Here is an 18,716-nt window from a genome sequence, read left to right on the forward strand (position 1 = left end):
GGCTGAGGCAGGAGGATCTCTTAAACCCAGGAGTTTGAGGTTGTGGTAAGCAGGACCACTGCATTCTACCCCAGGTGACAAAGCAAGACTGTTGAGGGAGAGAGGGGAGAGGGGAGAGGGGAGAGGGGAGAGGGGAGAGGGGAGAGGGGAGAGGGGAGAGGAAAGGGGAAAGAAAAGGAAAGAGGAAAGGAAAAAGGAAAGGAAAGTAAAAAGGAGAAAGGAAGAGAGAAAGAGAGAAAAGACAGAAGAAAAGAGAAAGAAAGAAAGAAAGAAAGAAAGAAATACAGTAGTTAATCTTTAAAGAATAGCTGACTAAAAACTAATTTAATACTGTATAAATATAAAAATTATATATTATAAAAATTAGTCATTTTGACATCACTGTTCACTTACATACATTATTATTTTTATTAGATTTCAATTACATTTATCTGAATTAATATTTATTCTAATTATGCTTTATTTTACTTCAGTCTCTTTCCACACATCACACTTTTCCTTAGAAAAGATTAAACCAGATAAAAATCTAATTGAGCAAAACATAAGGTATCAAAGATAAGCTTTTTAAAAAGTTGATGCCTTTTAAGGAAGAACTTGTCTCATCATATTTTTTATATATGTATGTATGTATATACACACATATGTGTGTGTATATGTGTATACATATATGTGTGTATACATATAGGTTGAATATCCCTTATTCAAAACACTTGGGACCAGAAGTGTTCTGGATTTTGGACTTTTTGTATTTTGAAATATTTGCAGATACCATGCCAGTTGAGCATTCCCTAATCTGAAATCCAAGATGCTCCAATGAACATTTTCTTTAAACTTCATGTTGGTGCTTTAAAAGTTATGGATTTTGGATTTTCAGATTAAAAATACTCAACATGCACACACATAACTCCCCAGGTAAGAAAAATGAGTGCAACATAATATTCCAATTTTTTTTCATAGATTTTCAGTACCAGCCATTTCAACTATTACTGTCACTTCTCATGGAAGTGTTACTAACCATGTGACTTTTTTTGTGGTTATTGCTATTGAGGCAATACAGTATAGAGGAAAGAGCATTGAGTTAAAAAAAAAAAAAAAGCGTTTATATCCTGGATTCTTTACTCTTAATTGGAGGGAATAATGTCATGGAGCCTTAGTGTGCCTTATCTGGAAAAGAAAGATAAATCAACCTACTTGACATACTTGCTATCAAGATTAAAGGAGATTAATGTATAGGATACCAGTCTGCTATCTGGCATATATACACTAGCAAATTCTCTACAAATGTTTGTTACCCATCATGCATATTAGTCCCCTATAATTATGGTCCTATAGATCCTTAGATCTATAAGATATTACAGTACTTACTAAATAAGAAATATTAATTATGCAACAAGATCTTTAAGGTTCATATCCTTTCAACCAATAATTCTACTTCTAGGAAAGTAGCCAGAGGAAATGATTAGAGATATCATCAAATATTTATGTACAAAGATATTCTTCAGAGCTTTATTTTTAACATCAAAAAACTGGAAACAATATAAGTATTCAAATATTATGTCTATATGATTGCTATTAAATAAACTATTAAAATATTCATGGAAGCTTAAAGGCAGCCAAAAATGCTCACAAAAACTAAAATAGCTTATAGACCTCAACCATGCCAACAATTACATTCGTTGTGTATCAGTGTACACACGTGCATATACAAATGCAGAAGAAAAGGATTTGGAGGAAATGCATCAAAATATTAACAATGACTATCTCTAGATGATGAAAAAACAGATAATTTTTTATTTTTGTTATTTTCCAATTTTTCTACTCTATTCACAAATCACTTTGGTACTTAGAAAACATAAAATTAAAAATCCATTCAATTCTGTATATTATTTAGTATATTCTAGTTTTTTAAGGGTGATCTTTTTAATTATATCCCATCTAACTTCCAAAAAGATTTGACATAGTTGGGAAAAATACATAAAACAGACTAAAATAAATAGATGAAGAAATGGAGATAAAAATAAGAAACAACTTGCAAGTTCTCAATGTACATACATACATACATGTATGTGTATGTACACACATGTATACACCTATACACACATATATATATTAGACAAAAAACTGTTTCAGATACTGAGATGTTAATAAAATTAATCCAACTTTCTCAGGAAGGCTATACTGCAGGTGTGTGTAGACATTGTTTTAAATTGTATATTAGAAGTACTATTTAAGTGAAATAAGTGAATCACAGTTACATGATTGGAAACAGGGGAGGCAGATTAAAAGTCAAGGAACCAAGACCTGTTACAGGATGAGTGAGCATGAGCATGATCAGCAACCCAAGGAACACTTTCTAGAAATGCACAGATACAAAGATAGAGATTTAGACAGATTTACCCTTATAACTTGTCACCTTTATTCATGTGCCTTCAAAGAAAAAAATAAATGAAAATACTAAAAGTATACTTTATTTGCTACATGTAAAATATATCAAGAAAATAAACATTAGCAAAATAAGCTATCCTATTAACAAAATGTATCAGATATACTGTATTCAACATAGCACTTACCTTCGCTGATAGCATGGGGCTTAACGATGCAACAAGTACAATCGGTAAATTTAGCAGTATTTGCTGGCCCACAACCTCCACTCGAAGGAAAAAACAACTCCATTTCCTAAAGACAGAGAGAAATGACTTTGACTATGTGATCTCTTATTTTGAACTCACAAGGTATGTCTCGGGGGTGGGGGAGGGGGAGAACTATGCAATTAATTTTAAAGTTTCATCCTTTGTTTCAAATTTTCTAAAAATGAGTTTTACAAAGACTGATGAACTGAACCCTGTTTTAAGACTTAGAAGAATACATAAAGGAGTATTAATCAAAAGCAATGAGAATATATTATCATTTTGTCCCAGGATCATAATTGACAATGTATTAACAAATTTTGAATATTGGAAGTAACCAATACAAAATAGTTATTTTCTTCAAAACATTAGGTCATGAGATACAGATCTAATTTTAAATTTTTGATTTTAAAAAGTACAATAAAATTAAAAGCTCTTTATAGAAACAGATTAATATTCAGGAATCTGAGAACTACAGTTAGTTAAAACTAACTTAGTCTTGGTATAAAATCAAATAAAATGAACCATATATTATAGCCAGATTCAGGCTGTGTTATTTGCTTTGCACATGGTTCATTAAAGTGACAGTCCAACAATTTGAACTAGGCACAAAGATGGTCACACTAGTCAGTTCTTTTAATTGCTCAGACAGATGCTTTCCTGCCTCTAAGCTTTCAACTACTATTATTTCTGCTATTCCCTACAAAGCCCTCTGCCCCAAGCTCCAAAGCACCTTACCAATGTGTTAAAGGGCCACTTCAAATACCACTTTCTCTAGGAGGGCTTTCCTGATGCCTCCTGTTAGCACTGTGTACTCTCCCAAAGTTGTGGTTATTCTGGTACTTGTGTGACCACACCAGATCAATCTGGCTCAACTTTTATGGAACAAAGTTGTGAGTTGTTTTTAAGTTGCCATGGATCCCCATGCTGAAGTTAATGTAACCTGAGCATGTCCAGATGAACCAAGCATGGGACCATGGGCAAAACGTAAGTGCTTGGACAGGGGAGCAGGGACTGAATTAAGAAGCAGACACTGTATGGCAGGATCCAGGATCCAATCAGATCAAGCCCTGGCACTACTCCATAGCTAGATCCAGTCAGATCATGCCTCCAGGCATCACTTCACTGTAAGATCCAATCAGGTCATGCCTCATTATCCTATGCTTATGAAACCCAACCCAGCCTTCAGTTTAGGGAGACGGATTTGAGCATCTTCTCCTGTGTCCTTGCTAGGTGACTTGCAATAAAGCATCTTTTTTCTCAAAGGCTGGTACCGTGGTATTGGCTTCTATGCACATCAGGCAACAAGCCCATAGATTGCTCAATAATACTTGTCCTCTACCAAATTATAAATTGGGGATTGTTTCCAGGACCCCTGCATATTCCCAAATCCACGAATACTCAGGTCCTGTGGTTAACCCTGTGGAACCCGCCTATATGAAAAGTCAGTCCTCCTTGTATTAATACAGGGTTTCTCATCCTGCAAATACTGCATTTTTGATCCACTTGTGGTTGCAAGAGAGCATGGTAGAGGAGCAAACTGGGAAGGGCATGCCTTTTCTAGCATTCTCATTTCTCTGCTCCCTTCATAACAAAACTCAAAAAAGAGTTCTTTATTCTCTGTCTGTACTTCCTCTCCTCCAGTCTCTCTTAAATCCACCACCAATCAGGCTTTCCTTCCACCAAAGCTGCTCATCAAAATCGCTAACCTCCTTCCAACCTTTCCCACAACATATTTATCCCCATCCTACCTGGTCTATCCTTAATACAACAGTCAGAATGAAACTTGTAAAAACCTTAGATCTTGTCACTCCTCAACACAGAACACTCTATAGTCTCCCATCTCATTTGGAATGAATGTCAAAGTACTAGATGTCCTACAAGTCCTTATGTGATCTGCCTGCTGGCAATACCTCTTACCCAACCTCCTGCCATTTCTACCACTTAGGTTTCCGCCCCAGCATCACTGGCCTTGCCTACTCACTGCTCCTTGAAAGCAGAAAATATGTACCCACCTCAGAATCTTTGCAGAGATTGTTCCCTTTTTTTCTAGAATGCATGTTCTCTCTCACTTCCTTCAGAGCTCTGCTCAAACCACAGATTGTGAGGACTTCCTGAATATCTTGTCTTTAACAGCATTCCACACTGCTATTCAACACAAAATCCCTCCTCCATGCTGTCTTTTTCTATTCCCTTCCCCTGCTTGATTTTCTTTAGAGCGCTTACCACTCAACATGTTATATGTCCATTTGTTTGTTTGTTATCTGACATACCCCATCAGAAGAGATTTAAACTCTCATGAGCAGAAACCCTGTTTTGTGCACTAGTAGCTTCTCAATAAATATTTTGGAATGACTGAAATTCAGACACATAAATTCTCCATATTCTAAGTAAAACAAATGCATCCACACTGTGAAAATGAGAAAAATTGGACTCAGAAAGCTTGAATAGCAAGCCCTTACAAGTTAGCAAGGAGCAAAGCCAGGACTCAAATCCATGTCATTCTGGCTCCAAAGCTCTGTACATTTTCTATAATCTATCTTTACAAAGTGAAAAGCGATGCTAAAATTATTCTATCTTAAGTTTAACAAATTATTTAACCAATTATCTGGCTAATTATTTTTGTGTCAACTTTCCTCTATTTTCTTACTCAAGTTTTAAAAATGGAAATTCAGTTTTCCAAGTAGCTATTTACATATGCTGAATAAATATTTATTTAAGACAAAGAGTATAAAGGTTTTACTTAAATATGTCTTCTTAGAGTGAAAGTGAACAATTCTATTTTATGCCTTTGCTTTTTCTTTCTGTGCAGATTGTCATTTCTCTCCCACCTATTAATCTAAGCTAACATTTGCAATAGCTCTTTTACTAGGTCATTGTTATGGCAACTAACTCAAAGTCTTCACACAACAAATGTAAAGTCACACAAAAAAGTTCCATGTTCCTTTGCTATTTGAGGGGCTAAAACATTCTGTATAAATCTCCTCTCCTTACAAGGGTTCATGCTATTATGCTTGGCTTTTCATATTTCCCTAAATTGCCTAGTAGGAAAGGATATTTATAACTTTTGAAAATATTAAAAATTCAAAAAAAAATTCAGACTCAATAGGATAAGTTTTAAATATATAATTTTTAACCTTTTTAAATGGCTTCATAAATTTTCACCCTTATAAGATCTCATGGTAATCTCACTAAAACATCTTCGCTAATCTACATTAATACTTTAATTATAATGGTAAAAATAGTGCTACTTGGTGCCAGTTATAAGTTCCTTCAAAGCTTTACTCATACACAGCAATTTTAAGTAGATACCATTTTTGTAAATGTCTCAGATGAAAACAGCAACAAACATATTTAAACATCCCACTACATACTTTCCTAATATCAAATAACAAATCTGTTCTCAGAAAATAATCCAAAAAACTTTAAAAAGAAACATAAAGTCATTTGATCAATGCACCATTATTTACAAATGTGAAAAAACTTGGAACCTAACAAAATGTCCACTCCAAATGTCCCTTACAATTCCAAAGAAAGAGAATGATTAATAAATCATGCTATATATATGCAAGAGAATATTCTGTAGCCATTAAAATTTACTGTAATGATAGGAATCTGGTAACATGTAAAATATAATATATTTTATTGTATTTATATAATATATACTTAATATATATTATATAAATGTTTATATAATATATAACATATTTAATATATTGTATATGTATTTATATAATAAATATATGTAATATAATAAAATACAATATTATATGGAAAAAATCAAATTAAATTAAGACCATGTAAAATGATGTTTACTATGTGAACTATATCAAAGGAATGAGCTGGAAGGAATATGCCATCAATAGGTAAACTGTAAACATTGCTGGAAGGATTACTGATGGCCAAAACTTTCTTCTCTACAATTTCCTAATTTTCTGAAGGGTGTCTATTACTTTCGTGTTCTAAAAGACTGTAACGTTTAAAACAAGGTAGTGGTTGCTACTTTTAGCGAACACAGTGGAGAGTGGTAGTTAAGCCAAAGGACTCTGGAGCTTGAGTGCCTGGGCTCAAGTCCTCATGTGGGCATGGTACTTAAATTCTTTGAGTCTCAGTTTCTGCAACAGTCAACTGGGGTGATATAAGTGACCACATAGAATGTTGTGAGAATTAAATAGGATACTAAAGTGCTTAGAACTGTACTTGCAACACAGTGAGCACTCAATAAATGTTAGGTGTGTTGTCATTTTTAATTCCAAACGTTTTTGAACCTATGATCTAGATCTTGGAGATCTGAAGATGAATTAGACATCTTGAAGGAATTCATAGTCTACTAGAAGTACAAATATAAAAACAAGTACCTTCTAAACATGCTAAATGATAACAGTATGCAACAGGTATTAAGAAAGCATCAAGGAAGTACCTCACTCAGTTCCTACCCAGAATCAAAAAACTGATAATAGTTGAGCAGAGCTGGGGTTTTTTTAAAAGATTTACTGAGGTATAATTTGAGATACATTAAACTGCACGTACTTAAAGTATACAATTTGATAAGTTTTGACATATGTTTACTTCTGTGAAAACATCACCGCAATCAAGATAATAAGCATATATGGCACCCCTTGTCCCTTTTGGAAATGCCTTTCTTCTGCCTCTCCTTGCCTTTCTCTTTTCCCTGTAACCGTTTATCTGCTATCATTATAAATTAATTTCTACAACTTTATACAAATAGAATCATACAGTATGTTCTCTTTTGTCTAGCTTCTTTCATGCAGCAAAATTATTTTGAGATTCATCCTGTAGTGTATACAAACACTTCATTCCTTTTTATTGCCAAAGTGTATTCCATGTATGGATATAGCATGGTTTGTCTTCCATTCACCTGTTGAACATGTGGATTACTTCTAGTTTGGGGGTATTACAAATAAAGCTGTTATGAACATTCATGCATAATTCTTCTTGGTATTGACATTTGCTTTCATTTCTCTTGAGTAAATACTTAGGAGTAGAATGGTTGTACCATTGGGTAGACCTATAACTTTTTAGGAAACTGCCAAATTGTTTTCTAAAGTGGCTGCACAATTTTAAAATCCCACCAGCAGTGTAGGACTATTCCAGTTCCTCCTCATTTTTGTCACTTGGAATGGTCAATCTTTTAAATTTTAGCCATTCTAATAAGTATATAGTGGTATCTCATTGTGGTTTTAATTAGCCTTTCCCTCATGTCTAAGGATACTATATACTTTTAATGTGTTTATTTATACCATTCATATATCTCCTTTGAGGAAGTACCTATTCAAATCTTTGCTAGTTTTTAAATTAGGTGTTTCTTTTGTTAATAAGTGCAAAATTGATATGAAGAGAGATAAATACAGGCATACCTAATTTTATTGCATGTTGTTTAGTTGTACTTGGCAAATATTGCATTTCACAAAATGAAGGTTTGTAGCAACCCTGCATCAGGGAAGTCTATTGGGACCATTTTTCCAACAGCACATGCTCACTTCATGTTTCTGTGTCACATTTTGCTAATTCTCATAATATTTCAAATGTTTTCATTATTATTATATCTGTTATGGTGATCTGTGATTAGTGATCTTTGATGTAACTATTGTAATAGTTTTATGGTGCCACAAACTGGGCCCATATAAGGTAGCAAACTTAGTAAATGTGTGTGTTCTAACTGCTCCACCAACTGGCCATTCCCCTATCTCGGTCCTGTTCCTTGGGCCTCCCTATTCCCTGAGACAAAACAGTATTGAAGTTAAGCCAATTAATAACCCTACAGTGGCCTCTAAGTGTTCAAGTGAAAGGAAGAGTTGCAATTTTCTCACTTTAAATCAAAAGCTAGAAATGATTAAGGTTAGTGAGAAAGGCATGTCAAAAGCCAAGAGAGGCTGAAAGCTAGGCCTCTTGTGCCCAACAGCTAAATTGTGAATGCAAAGGAAAATTTCTTGAAGGAAATGAAAAGTGCTACTTCAGTGAACACATAAAATGACAAGAAAGTGAAACAGCCTTATTGCTGATCTAGAGAAAGCTTTAGTGGTCTGGATAGAAGATCAAACCAGTCACAACATTCCCCTAAGTCAAAGCCTAATTGAGATCAAGTCCCTAACTCTCTTCAATTCTGTAAAGACTTAGAGAAGTGAGGAAACTGTAGAAGAAAAATGTGAAGTAGCGGAGATTGGTTCATGAGGTTTAAGGAAAGAAGCCATCTTCATAACATATAAGCGCAAGGTGAAGCAGCAAGTGCTGATGTGGAAGCTGCAGCAAGTTATCCAAAAGATCTAGCTAAGATCATTGATGAAGATGGTTACACTGAACAACAGATTTTCAATGTAGATGAAACAGGCTTATATTGGAAGAAGATGCCATGTAGACTCTCAAAGGTAGAAAGAAGTCAATGCCTAGACTCAAAGTTTCAAAAGATAGGCTGACTCTCTGGTTAGTGGCTAATGCAGCTAGTGACTTTAAATTGAAGCCAATGCTCATTTAACATTTCAAAAATCCTATGGCCCTTAAGAATTATGCTAAATCTACTCTGTATGTGCTCTAAAAATAGAACAAAGCCTGGATGAAAGCATGTCTATTTACTAATACATCATGGTTTTCTGAATATTTTAAGCCCACTCTTGAGACCTACTGCTCAGAAAAAAAGATTCACTGACAATGCACCTAGTCACCGAAGAGCTCTGAAGGAAATGAACAAATGTTGCTTTCATGTCTATTAATACAAAATCCATTCTGCAGCCCATGGATTATGGAGTAATTTCAATTTTCCAGTCTTATTATTCAAGAAATACATTTGATAAGGCAACGGCTGCCACAGATAGTGATTTCTCTGAGAAATCACTGGGAAAAGTAAATTGAAAACTGTCTGGAAAGGATTCATCATTTTAAATGCCATTAAGAATATTCATGATTCATGGGAGGTCAAAATATCAACATTAATAGGAGTTTGGAAGAAGTTGTTTCCAATCATCATGGATGACTTTGAGGGGTGCAAGCTGTTAGTGGAGGAGGCAACTGTAGATGTGGTGGAAAAGCAAAAGAACTAGAATTAGAAATGGAACCTAAAGATGTGACTGAATTTCTGTAATTTCATGATAAAATTATATTGGATGAGAAGTTACTTTATGAAAATCTGTGATAGGATTTTGAATGGAATTATACTGAACTTACAGATCAACTTGGAAAGAATTGATATCTTTATGATACTGAATCTTTCCATCCATAAACATGGTATATGTCTTCTTATTTAAGTCTTTTGCTATTGTCTGTAATAAAGATTTATAATTTTCTCCATAAACATCTTCTATATCTTTTGTTCAATTTGTTCTAGATATCATACAGTTTTTTTACCACTGAATGGAAATCTCTTCTAAAATTACATTAGTTGATGATTTCAAGTATATTAAGAATATTATTGATTTTTGCATACTGACATTATATCCAGTACATGTACAGATATAGATTGAAAAGCACCATGAATGTGAATTATTATTAATAATAATAATAACAGTTATCCATCCATTCATTAAATACTTTGTTTTAGGCACAATGCTAAGCACTTAAATAATTTCATTTAATCCTCAGAAGAACACTATGATGCATGTACAGCTATTGCCTTATTTTATAGACCAGGAGATTGAGAATTAGAGTAAGAAAAGTAGACTCTTTCTAAGATAAAGGTCAAGAACATGTATACCCTAAAGGGTTCATAAAAATAATGGGATATTTCAGAAAAAGGTAAAAAATCTAAACACACAAAATAGAAATAAATTATGTTTAAGACACTTAGGAGAAAGAATAAGGGTATCTAACTTTGCAAAAGTTGCTCCACTAAAAAAAAAATTTTCTTTAATTCTGCAAACGGTATTTGCAGACAGAAATTTTTCTACCAAGTTTAGCACATGCATTACATATGTGTATGCATAGAAACACACAGAGGATAAGTCTAGCTTTAACATATTAAAGTATAATATAAAACTTCCCTTGCATTTCTGAATCCACTTATTTTTTGCATTAATAATATTACTGAAATATACAACCTATATTACTACCCAATAAAGAAATGGTATAGTTGGACTCAGAGTCAAGATTCATGGTATTTCCTAAAAGGAAAAAGAACATTTGTAAGGTAAAAGATCCTGAGCAAAATATCAAGGTGATATAATGACACTTTTTTTTCCATTTCTTTCCATTTTTATTTATATTACGGCAAAGCTTTTAATGTAAATGCTTTGAGAAAAATATTGTTCACTAATGGGAAGTAGGTAGAGACCTTAATGACCAATGTTAGGAGAATTCATTCATACAGCAAGTATTTACTAAGCATTTATTATGTGCAGGCAGGTTATAATGATCAAAACAAAATAGACAAAAATCCCTGCCCTCATGGAACTCACTAGTGGAATCATCTAGTGTATATACACACATAGAACCTAAGTAACCTAAAATCTGATAAGCATATTTGTATTCAAATTTATTAAATGAACTGGTAGAAATAAATGAAGAAATGGATAGGACAAGGTAGTAATGGGGGGAAATGGGAAGGAAATATCAAACATAGTCAGTGATTTTCAGTTCAGCCTCAATTATTTCCTTCACTAATTATTTATGTCTACCATTTTTGTAATACCTTAAAAAATCTGATTGGTAATTTAACTATAGAAACTATACCACATTTACAGTAAACATCTACTACTAAGATATGGTCAAAGACTATAATATAATCACTGTCTTGCATATACCCTTAACGGTCTTAACCCTTTCATCATTTTGCTTTGCAAAACCACAGCTATGATTAAAGCCAATTAAAGCTAATACTCTACCTACTCTGCACCCACAGCCATGCTGGAGAACATGTTTTGAGAACAACTACACTCATAAATCATGGCCACAGACATTAGGTCATTAATTTAGCACAGCAATCATAGCACATTTCCTTAACCTATTCCTTTTTCTAGTCTTTTAGATGACTATCTCACATATTCTCTCTCTTTAAAGCAACCAATATCTTATCTTCTACCCTCACTTTTAGCTGTTTGACCTTACTTCCTTCTTAAGAATCAGCATATGGGCCCACATATTCATGTGCTCTGCCTTCCCACCTGTTGCTATAGACAACTGTCCACGCACTGAGATGCACACCTATCTCTCCACCTGGACTCTAATTCCATTCTTATTTGCCTAATCAATGACATTGCTATAGCAAGTCTCTCTCTTTGTCTTACAATACCAATTTTTCATATCTGTAATTTTTCTTATCTTAAAAAAAATTGGCCCTGCTTTTCTTGACAGCTACCACCTCATTTCTTTGCTCACCTATGCAGCAAAACTCCTGAAAAGAGTTGTCTATATTTACTGTCACCAATTCCCATTCTGCAATTTTCCATTAAGTCTACTCCACGCAGGGTTTTGCCTCCATCTGTCCATCAACACTGACCTTACACCAAGTTCACCAATGACCTCTGCATTACAAAATCTAACAGGCCATTCTCAGTTCTCTACTTACTTATCTGCCTTATTGACACCATCAATCATCACCTCCTTTTAGAATATTTTCTACACTTAGCCTCCTGGACACAATTATCTCTGAGTTTTTCCTTACACCTTGCTGATGGCACCTCTTCAACCTCCTTTGCTGTTTTCTCCTCTTTGACCTTGTATCAGGACACAAGGCTCCACCCTTGGTCCTTTTTCCTTCTCTATCTACACCCTCTTCATGGCAACGTCAACTAGTCTCATGGCTTTAAATACCATTTATATGCCGATAACCCTCATATTTATGCTTTTAGCCCTGATCTCTCTCCCAAATTCTAAATTCTCTTTTTATTTTTTCATTCAACACCTCTAGTTGAATAACAAACATGTTAAGTTTAAAAATGTCCAAAATGTAACTGCTTATTTTGCATCTATACTGCCTCTAGCCACAGTCTTTCACATTTTAGTTTATGTAAATTCCATCCTTTCAGTTTCTCAGGCTTAGAATTTTGGAATAATTCTTGATATCTCTCTTTTTCTCATACTCTACATTCAATCTAGCAGGAAATCTTGTTCATCTGACCTTCAACCATTAAAATATATTTATAATACATGTACATATTTCTCCCATTGCTACCCCCTGGTCCAAGCCGTCATCTGTCTGGGTTATTGAAACAGATTCTTGACTAGCCTCTCTGTTGCTGCTCTTGCCCACTATAGACATTCTCAATGCAAAAGCCAGAATGATACTTCTAAATGGCAAGTCAAACATGTCACTCCTTTGCTCAAATCCTAAAATGGCTCTCCATTTTTCTCAGAGAAAGAGATAAAAGTACTACTATGGCCTATAAGACCATACGATCTCTCCCCTAATTACTTCTGTGACCTCATTACTCCTTCCCAGCCTCCCTCATGCCCATCCAACCACACTCCCTTCTTTGCTGTTAGTTGACTATATCAGGCCAAAATATACAAGGAATAGCAAGATGGTAAGTGTACCTGGATGGAGCACAGTGATTAAAGTAGAGATTGATCAGAGATGGAGTGTTAGAGAGACTGATAGGGACCAAATCAGGTAGAGCACTGGAGGCTACAATAAAGACTTTAGATTTTATTCCACACAAGACAGAAATTCTCTGAAGGGTTTTCAATAGGTGAATGTTAATCTGATTTGTCTTAAAAAGATCACTGGGCATAGTTAATTTTACTTGGGCAAGGTAAAATTTTCATAAATTGCGTATAGGAGAGGAGAAAAGAAGAATTTCAGTAGTCCTGGCAAAATATAACTGTGATTTATACCACAATGATCAGATTTAGGGTCTATTTTGAAAGTAGCACTGAAAGGACTTGCTGATGAAGTTCAAGAAAAAGAAAAAAATCAATTATTAAAAAACTGTCTAATTTTGTTTCATTGTGAACATGACCAGATTAAAAACCATTTTAATTTAGCTGAAAAACTTCTCACAATGCTAAGAATAAACTTGCGCTTCTTTAATTCAACCTCAGTATAAATCCAATGTAATACCTTATTTATATGGATTTAAAATAAAGGAGTAATTATAGGGAAACGTTTTCATAAACACTAGCTATATATACGAAAATAAAAGGATGTTAAGCTTGAAAGTTCAGTGTTAGGTCTGAGCCAAAGAAAGAATATATCAAAATATGTCTTCTTTTTGAATATCTACTGACCATAAACTGGTATTCTTACATGAATTTAATAATTCAAACATTTAAGAGCCTTGGTAAGTTAAGTCTTTGGAACAAGAAATGGGATGACAAGTGTTTTAATGGGAGAAAACTTACCTTGACCACGACCAGGTTACCAGTTCGCAAAGGAGACATATCATTGAAACACCGTCTGATCCTATGCAAAAGGTCAGAGATTTTCTCTACTACTAGATCATCTATATAAATCCACCCTAAGTCACCAGTGACAGAAATGGTTTACTTTGATATAAAACATTTAACAAAATCAAAACAGTATTAAAATATTTTTAAAACACCTTACTCTGGCAGCAGAAGCAAAAGAATCAGGGCCATGAGCTGCATTTCTTATGCCATCTGTTCCAAAGAGGGCTCTAATGCTTCCAGAAGCATCTGTGCGTGCCAAGCCAGAGTTTGCAGGTCCAAGCAGTCTTTTCCATTCACATATAGCATCATCTCTTAAAATCTCCATGGCAATAATAGGACCACTTGTAATAAACTGGATCAGCTCACTACAAAATAGGTAAAAGATGAATTTGCTTCTTTTTCCTTTCAACCTAGATATCGCTTTTAACAACAAGGATATATTTAAATTTGAATATTTCAACATAGACATTAATATTATGATCTCAGAACTGTTGGACATAGTGAATCTTACATGGGAAGGATAAAATTTTAATAAATTGAGTGTCTTGCAGTGGTTCAATTCACTACAGATCACTAATAATGTCAAATTACTATTAGCACAAAAATCACTGTTGGGTTACCTTAAGACTATTTCATTGACTTGAAATGCATATTGTTAAGCTGTGTTTCTCCCATTGCTCTAAAAGGTACAGAGGATTTCCTTTTTATTTTCATGTGGTTTACCACTGCAGTCCAGTACAATTTCACAATAGAGAAATTGATGACAGTGATGGATGCCTTGTAATATATTTTGAGTAAGAATTTATTTAATTCTTTTTGTGTAGAACTATTAGAATTCAAAGACTGACAAAGAATTCTCAATCAATAAACACTGAGTTAGTTTAGTGATAAAGAAAAAAGAAATCAACAGGCCTTCAAGAAATATCCTTTATTAGTGTAAAAGCTAGCTACTCTGAATACTCCTACCTTAAATTATTAAAGCATACACATAGGTTCTTAATTAAAAATCCAGCACTGAGTCACAGTCCCCCAGGGTATAAAAAACAATACCTCATTTTATTTTTCCACTTCTATGTGTGTACAAGACAGCAACGATAAGTTTAGCTGAAATAAGGGATATCCTCCCTCCTCCTATGTTAAGCAGGAACAAAGCATTTCTTAAAGTAAGCCCATGTTTCTCTTTCGTCCAAAGTAAAGAGAGAATAGGACCCTCCTGGGGAAAGGAGCATGGTGTGACACACCTGCCCTTTTGTGCCTCTTATGACTATTTTACACAGTTCCTTCAGTAACGTACGATGTTATATGAGCTAACTCCCTTTAGTACTTCCTTTTTAAATCACTACAATTCATTTTGAAGAATATTTCTAAGAAATAGCATGTACAAAGAAGTATTCATACCTTCTACCCTAAGAGACCCACAAGGACCTCCTCATATACATTCTGCTAGGCCTTAGCTGCCAAAACAAACAAAAAATCCCAAACCAACCATTAGATTTAAGGAATCCAAATACCAGGAAAAAACTACATATCAGAATCTGTGCTATGAAACAAGATTTTTCCCTCAAGAAATTTACACTCTAATGTCCTGTTAATACAGAATTCTCAGAACACAGAGTAGAATAAGCCTATACTGTGTGTGTGGCATGAATGGTATGACTGATCATAAGATACTGCTTCAGCTTCATGAAATAATTTCCAATGACTTCAGCTAGTCTTTTGTTATATTTTTCCCAATACATGACAACTAGATAATTTATCCATTTAACAAAATTTACTGCACATGAATTACATATAAGACACTAAACTAGGAATTGTAATTCAATGTTACAAACACATACAAAGACTATAACAAATAATAATTTCTACCAATTTCCTAGAAAATTGTATATGCCTATTCTAGTAAGGCTTACAAACATTTTATAATGCTTGATTTTAAATAATCTATAACATAATAATTTTCTTATATAAACCTTAGGAAAAAACCCACTATTTTGTGTAGAATACCTAATGGCATCAGTATTGCAGCAGTTTGGCTAATACAACATTTTTTTTTATTAGAAATGTAAATACTCCTTTGTCAATAGTAATATGAGGATGCACAATACTCACTTAAATTTAATTACATCCCAAATATTTATAATATTGATTCCATTTTAACATATATTATTGGCTATATTTCAAGAAACAAAATATATATCAAATATTTAGTTGAAATACACGGTTCTATGAACATTGTTTTATGTATACAAGATTACCAAAATAAGAGTTTAAAAGCACAACAAAATATTCAACATAAAATACAATTTTCACTCTATTTTTAAACCACTGAAATCTGAATAGAAAGCTATTTTCTTTGTAACTTAATCAAATTATCTTATTTACTACTGGTTAAAGTTTAAGATATTTAATGATGTCATATAAGAATTCTTATCTAATAAAAGAAAAGAGAAAATTCTTAGAAAAGAATTCTGTGCAGTTTCAAGAGGTTGCTATGGTCCTTTTGAGAGATTATTCTCACGTAACAAATTTTTGAATTGTAAAAATGTAACTCTTTATTTTCTAGGATATCCTCCATTGTATACCACTAACATTCAAATTAGCACCTACTTAAAAAAGGGCCTTGATTGGTGGTCTACATGAAAATCCATTGCTTCTTTCCTATAAAATAATCAAAATGACAATAGTTAAGAATTATGTAAGAAGATAATTATTTAGTTTGCATTAATAAAATAAAATGAAATCCCTTACATTTATATTTATTTAATCTGTATGTGAATTAATTAATAATTTTTCACCAAATATTCTGTCAAATCCCTCCCTTTCTGAAAGTATTTTGCAAGTATGAGTCATATCTATGCTAAATATAATATTAAAGTGAATATAAGAGGCAATATTTACTTTTCTACTCATATTATATATCATCTATCTTCTTTTTCACCAGCATCTGTAACATTGTAGAAACAAAGTTTAACATTTAGCCAATATTTTTTCTTTAAAGTGAACATAAATTACATAAAAAAATACAAAGCCTTTATTTTATTTTATTTTATTTTTTTAGAGACAGGGTCTTGGTATGTCGTCCAGACTGGAGCACAGAGGCATGATCATGGCTCACTGCACCCTTGAACTCAAGGGCTCCTGCAGTCCTCCTACCTTGGCCTCCAAAAGTGCTGGGATTACAGGGATGAGTCAGGCCGCGTGCCTGGCCCAAAACCATCTTCTAATTCCAAATTTGTCACTTTCTTCCACAGGCTTTAAACTTGAGAGTTTAGGCTAGAATTTTAATTCAGTAGTTATAGTTTTCTTTCTTAGCTAGATTTCTCCAAAAGAAAGACTATACACTTGTGTTTTTTAAAAGCTATGTGACAAATTATATATATTAGTGCATTCTTATTGGTTAGTAATGGATTAAGAACTAATGTTTTAACTGACATCACCAAAAAAGGGAAGAATATGAAGATATTCATAATTAAGAATTTATTAATAGTAATACAAATTTACTTTTTAAATTTATATTCCCACTAAAGACTATCTATAGAATGTATTGAAACATCTCTATGTATCCCATAAATATGTACAATTATTATATGAAATTTATAAAATAAAGAGGAAAAAGGGAAAAAATAAAAAAAGCAAAGAAAAAAAAATTCCCTTTGGTCCTCAGATAGACTGAGGCTGGAGGATCCCTTGAGCCTAGAAGTTCAAGTCCAGCCTGGGCAACACAGAAAGACCCTGCCTCAAAAAAATTAATTAATTAGTTTAATTTAATTAAAGAGTTAATTTAGTCTCCTCTTCAAAAAAAAGAATGTCTATAGAGACAATAAAAGAATAATGCATTTTAAACTGATTCAGCTGAAAAGTCTAAGGAATTTTTTTTTAAAGCAAATCAGGTATCTCAAAATTGTATAGTTTTCTTAAAGCCATTAAACTGAGGTCACAATATTTTTTTTTTTTTTTTTTTTTTTTTTTTTTGAGACAGAGTCTCACTCTGTTGCCCAGGCTAGAGTGAGTGCCATGGCGTCAGCCTAGCTCACAGCAACCTCAAACTCCTGAGCTCAAGCGATCCTCCTGTCTCAGCCTCCCGAGTAGCTGGGACTACAGGCATGCGCCACCATGCCCGGCTAATTTTTTTCTATATATATTTTTAGCTGTCCATATAATTTCTTTCTATTTTTAGTAGAGGTGGGGTCTCGCTCTTGCTCAGGCTGGTCTCGAACTCCTGAGCTCAAACGATCCGCCCACCTCGGCCTCCCAGAGTGCTAGGATTACAGGCGTGAGCCACCGCGCCCGGCCTGAGGTCACAATATTGACAAATAAACATCAACATCAACTACTTTTAAAAATAGCAAAGAAGTTAAAGTGTTCCCTACCAAAGAATCAACATTTCAGGCTTGAAAACGAATTTGGAATGCAATGTTTTTGAAGATTTTATCGGCCTATTACAAAATGAATTCACATAACAATTGATATCAGGGCATATGCTTATTCTAATCAAATGTACTGAAATATTCCCTTTGGTATGAAGACATTACTAAAATATACTACACTCGTATAGAAAATAAAATTAATCCCAAGACATGGGAGGGGAAGAAAACTCACATTTTTTCTAGAGTCAATTATGGCCATGATTAAATTATTATATTTATTTTTCATGATATATTAAAATAGGTACAATCACCTTTATTTTACATATGAAAAGAATGAAGTTCAGCATGGTTACATAGTTCGTCCAGGTCAAAGAGCTAGTAAGGG

General features: G+C 33.6%; 1 protein-coding gene across 2 annotated transcripts in view; it reads right to left on the reverse strand.

The window, feature by feature from the left end:
• The window catches only part of NME7 (NME/NM23 family member 7), a 196,312-nt gene that overhangs the window by 126,925 nt on the left and 50,671 nt on the right, over nucleotides 1-18,716 (reverse strand). For both annotated transcript variants that reach the window (XM_069480205.1, XM_069480204.1), the window contains exons 5-7: nucleotides 16,572-16,622; nucleotides 14,122-14,329; nucleotides 2,571-2,676 (exon numbers count right to left, since the gene is read on the reverse strand). In XM_069480205.1, the coding sequence (XP_069336306.1) occupies nucleotides 2,571-2,676; nucleotides 14,122-14,329; nucleotides 16,572-16,622 (365 nt within the window). The remainder of the gene's footprint in view (nucleotides 1-2,570; nucleotides 2,677-14,121; nucleotides 14,330-16,571; nucleotides 16,623-18,716) is intronic.

Source organism: Eulemur rufifrons, chromosome 8, assembly GCF_041146395.1.
Source record: "Eulemur rufifrons isolate Redbay chromosome 8, OSU_ERuf_1, whole genome shotgun sequence".
Taxonomy (NCBI): Eukaryota; Metazoa; Chordata; class Mammalia; order Primates; family Lemuridae; genus Eulemur; species Eulemur rufifrons.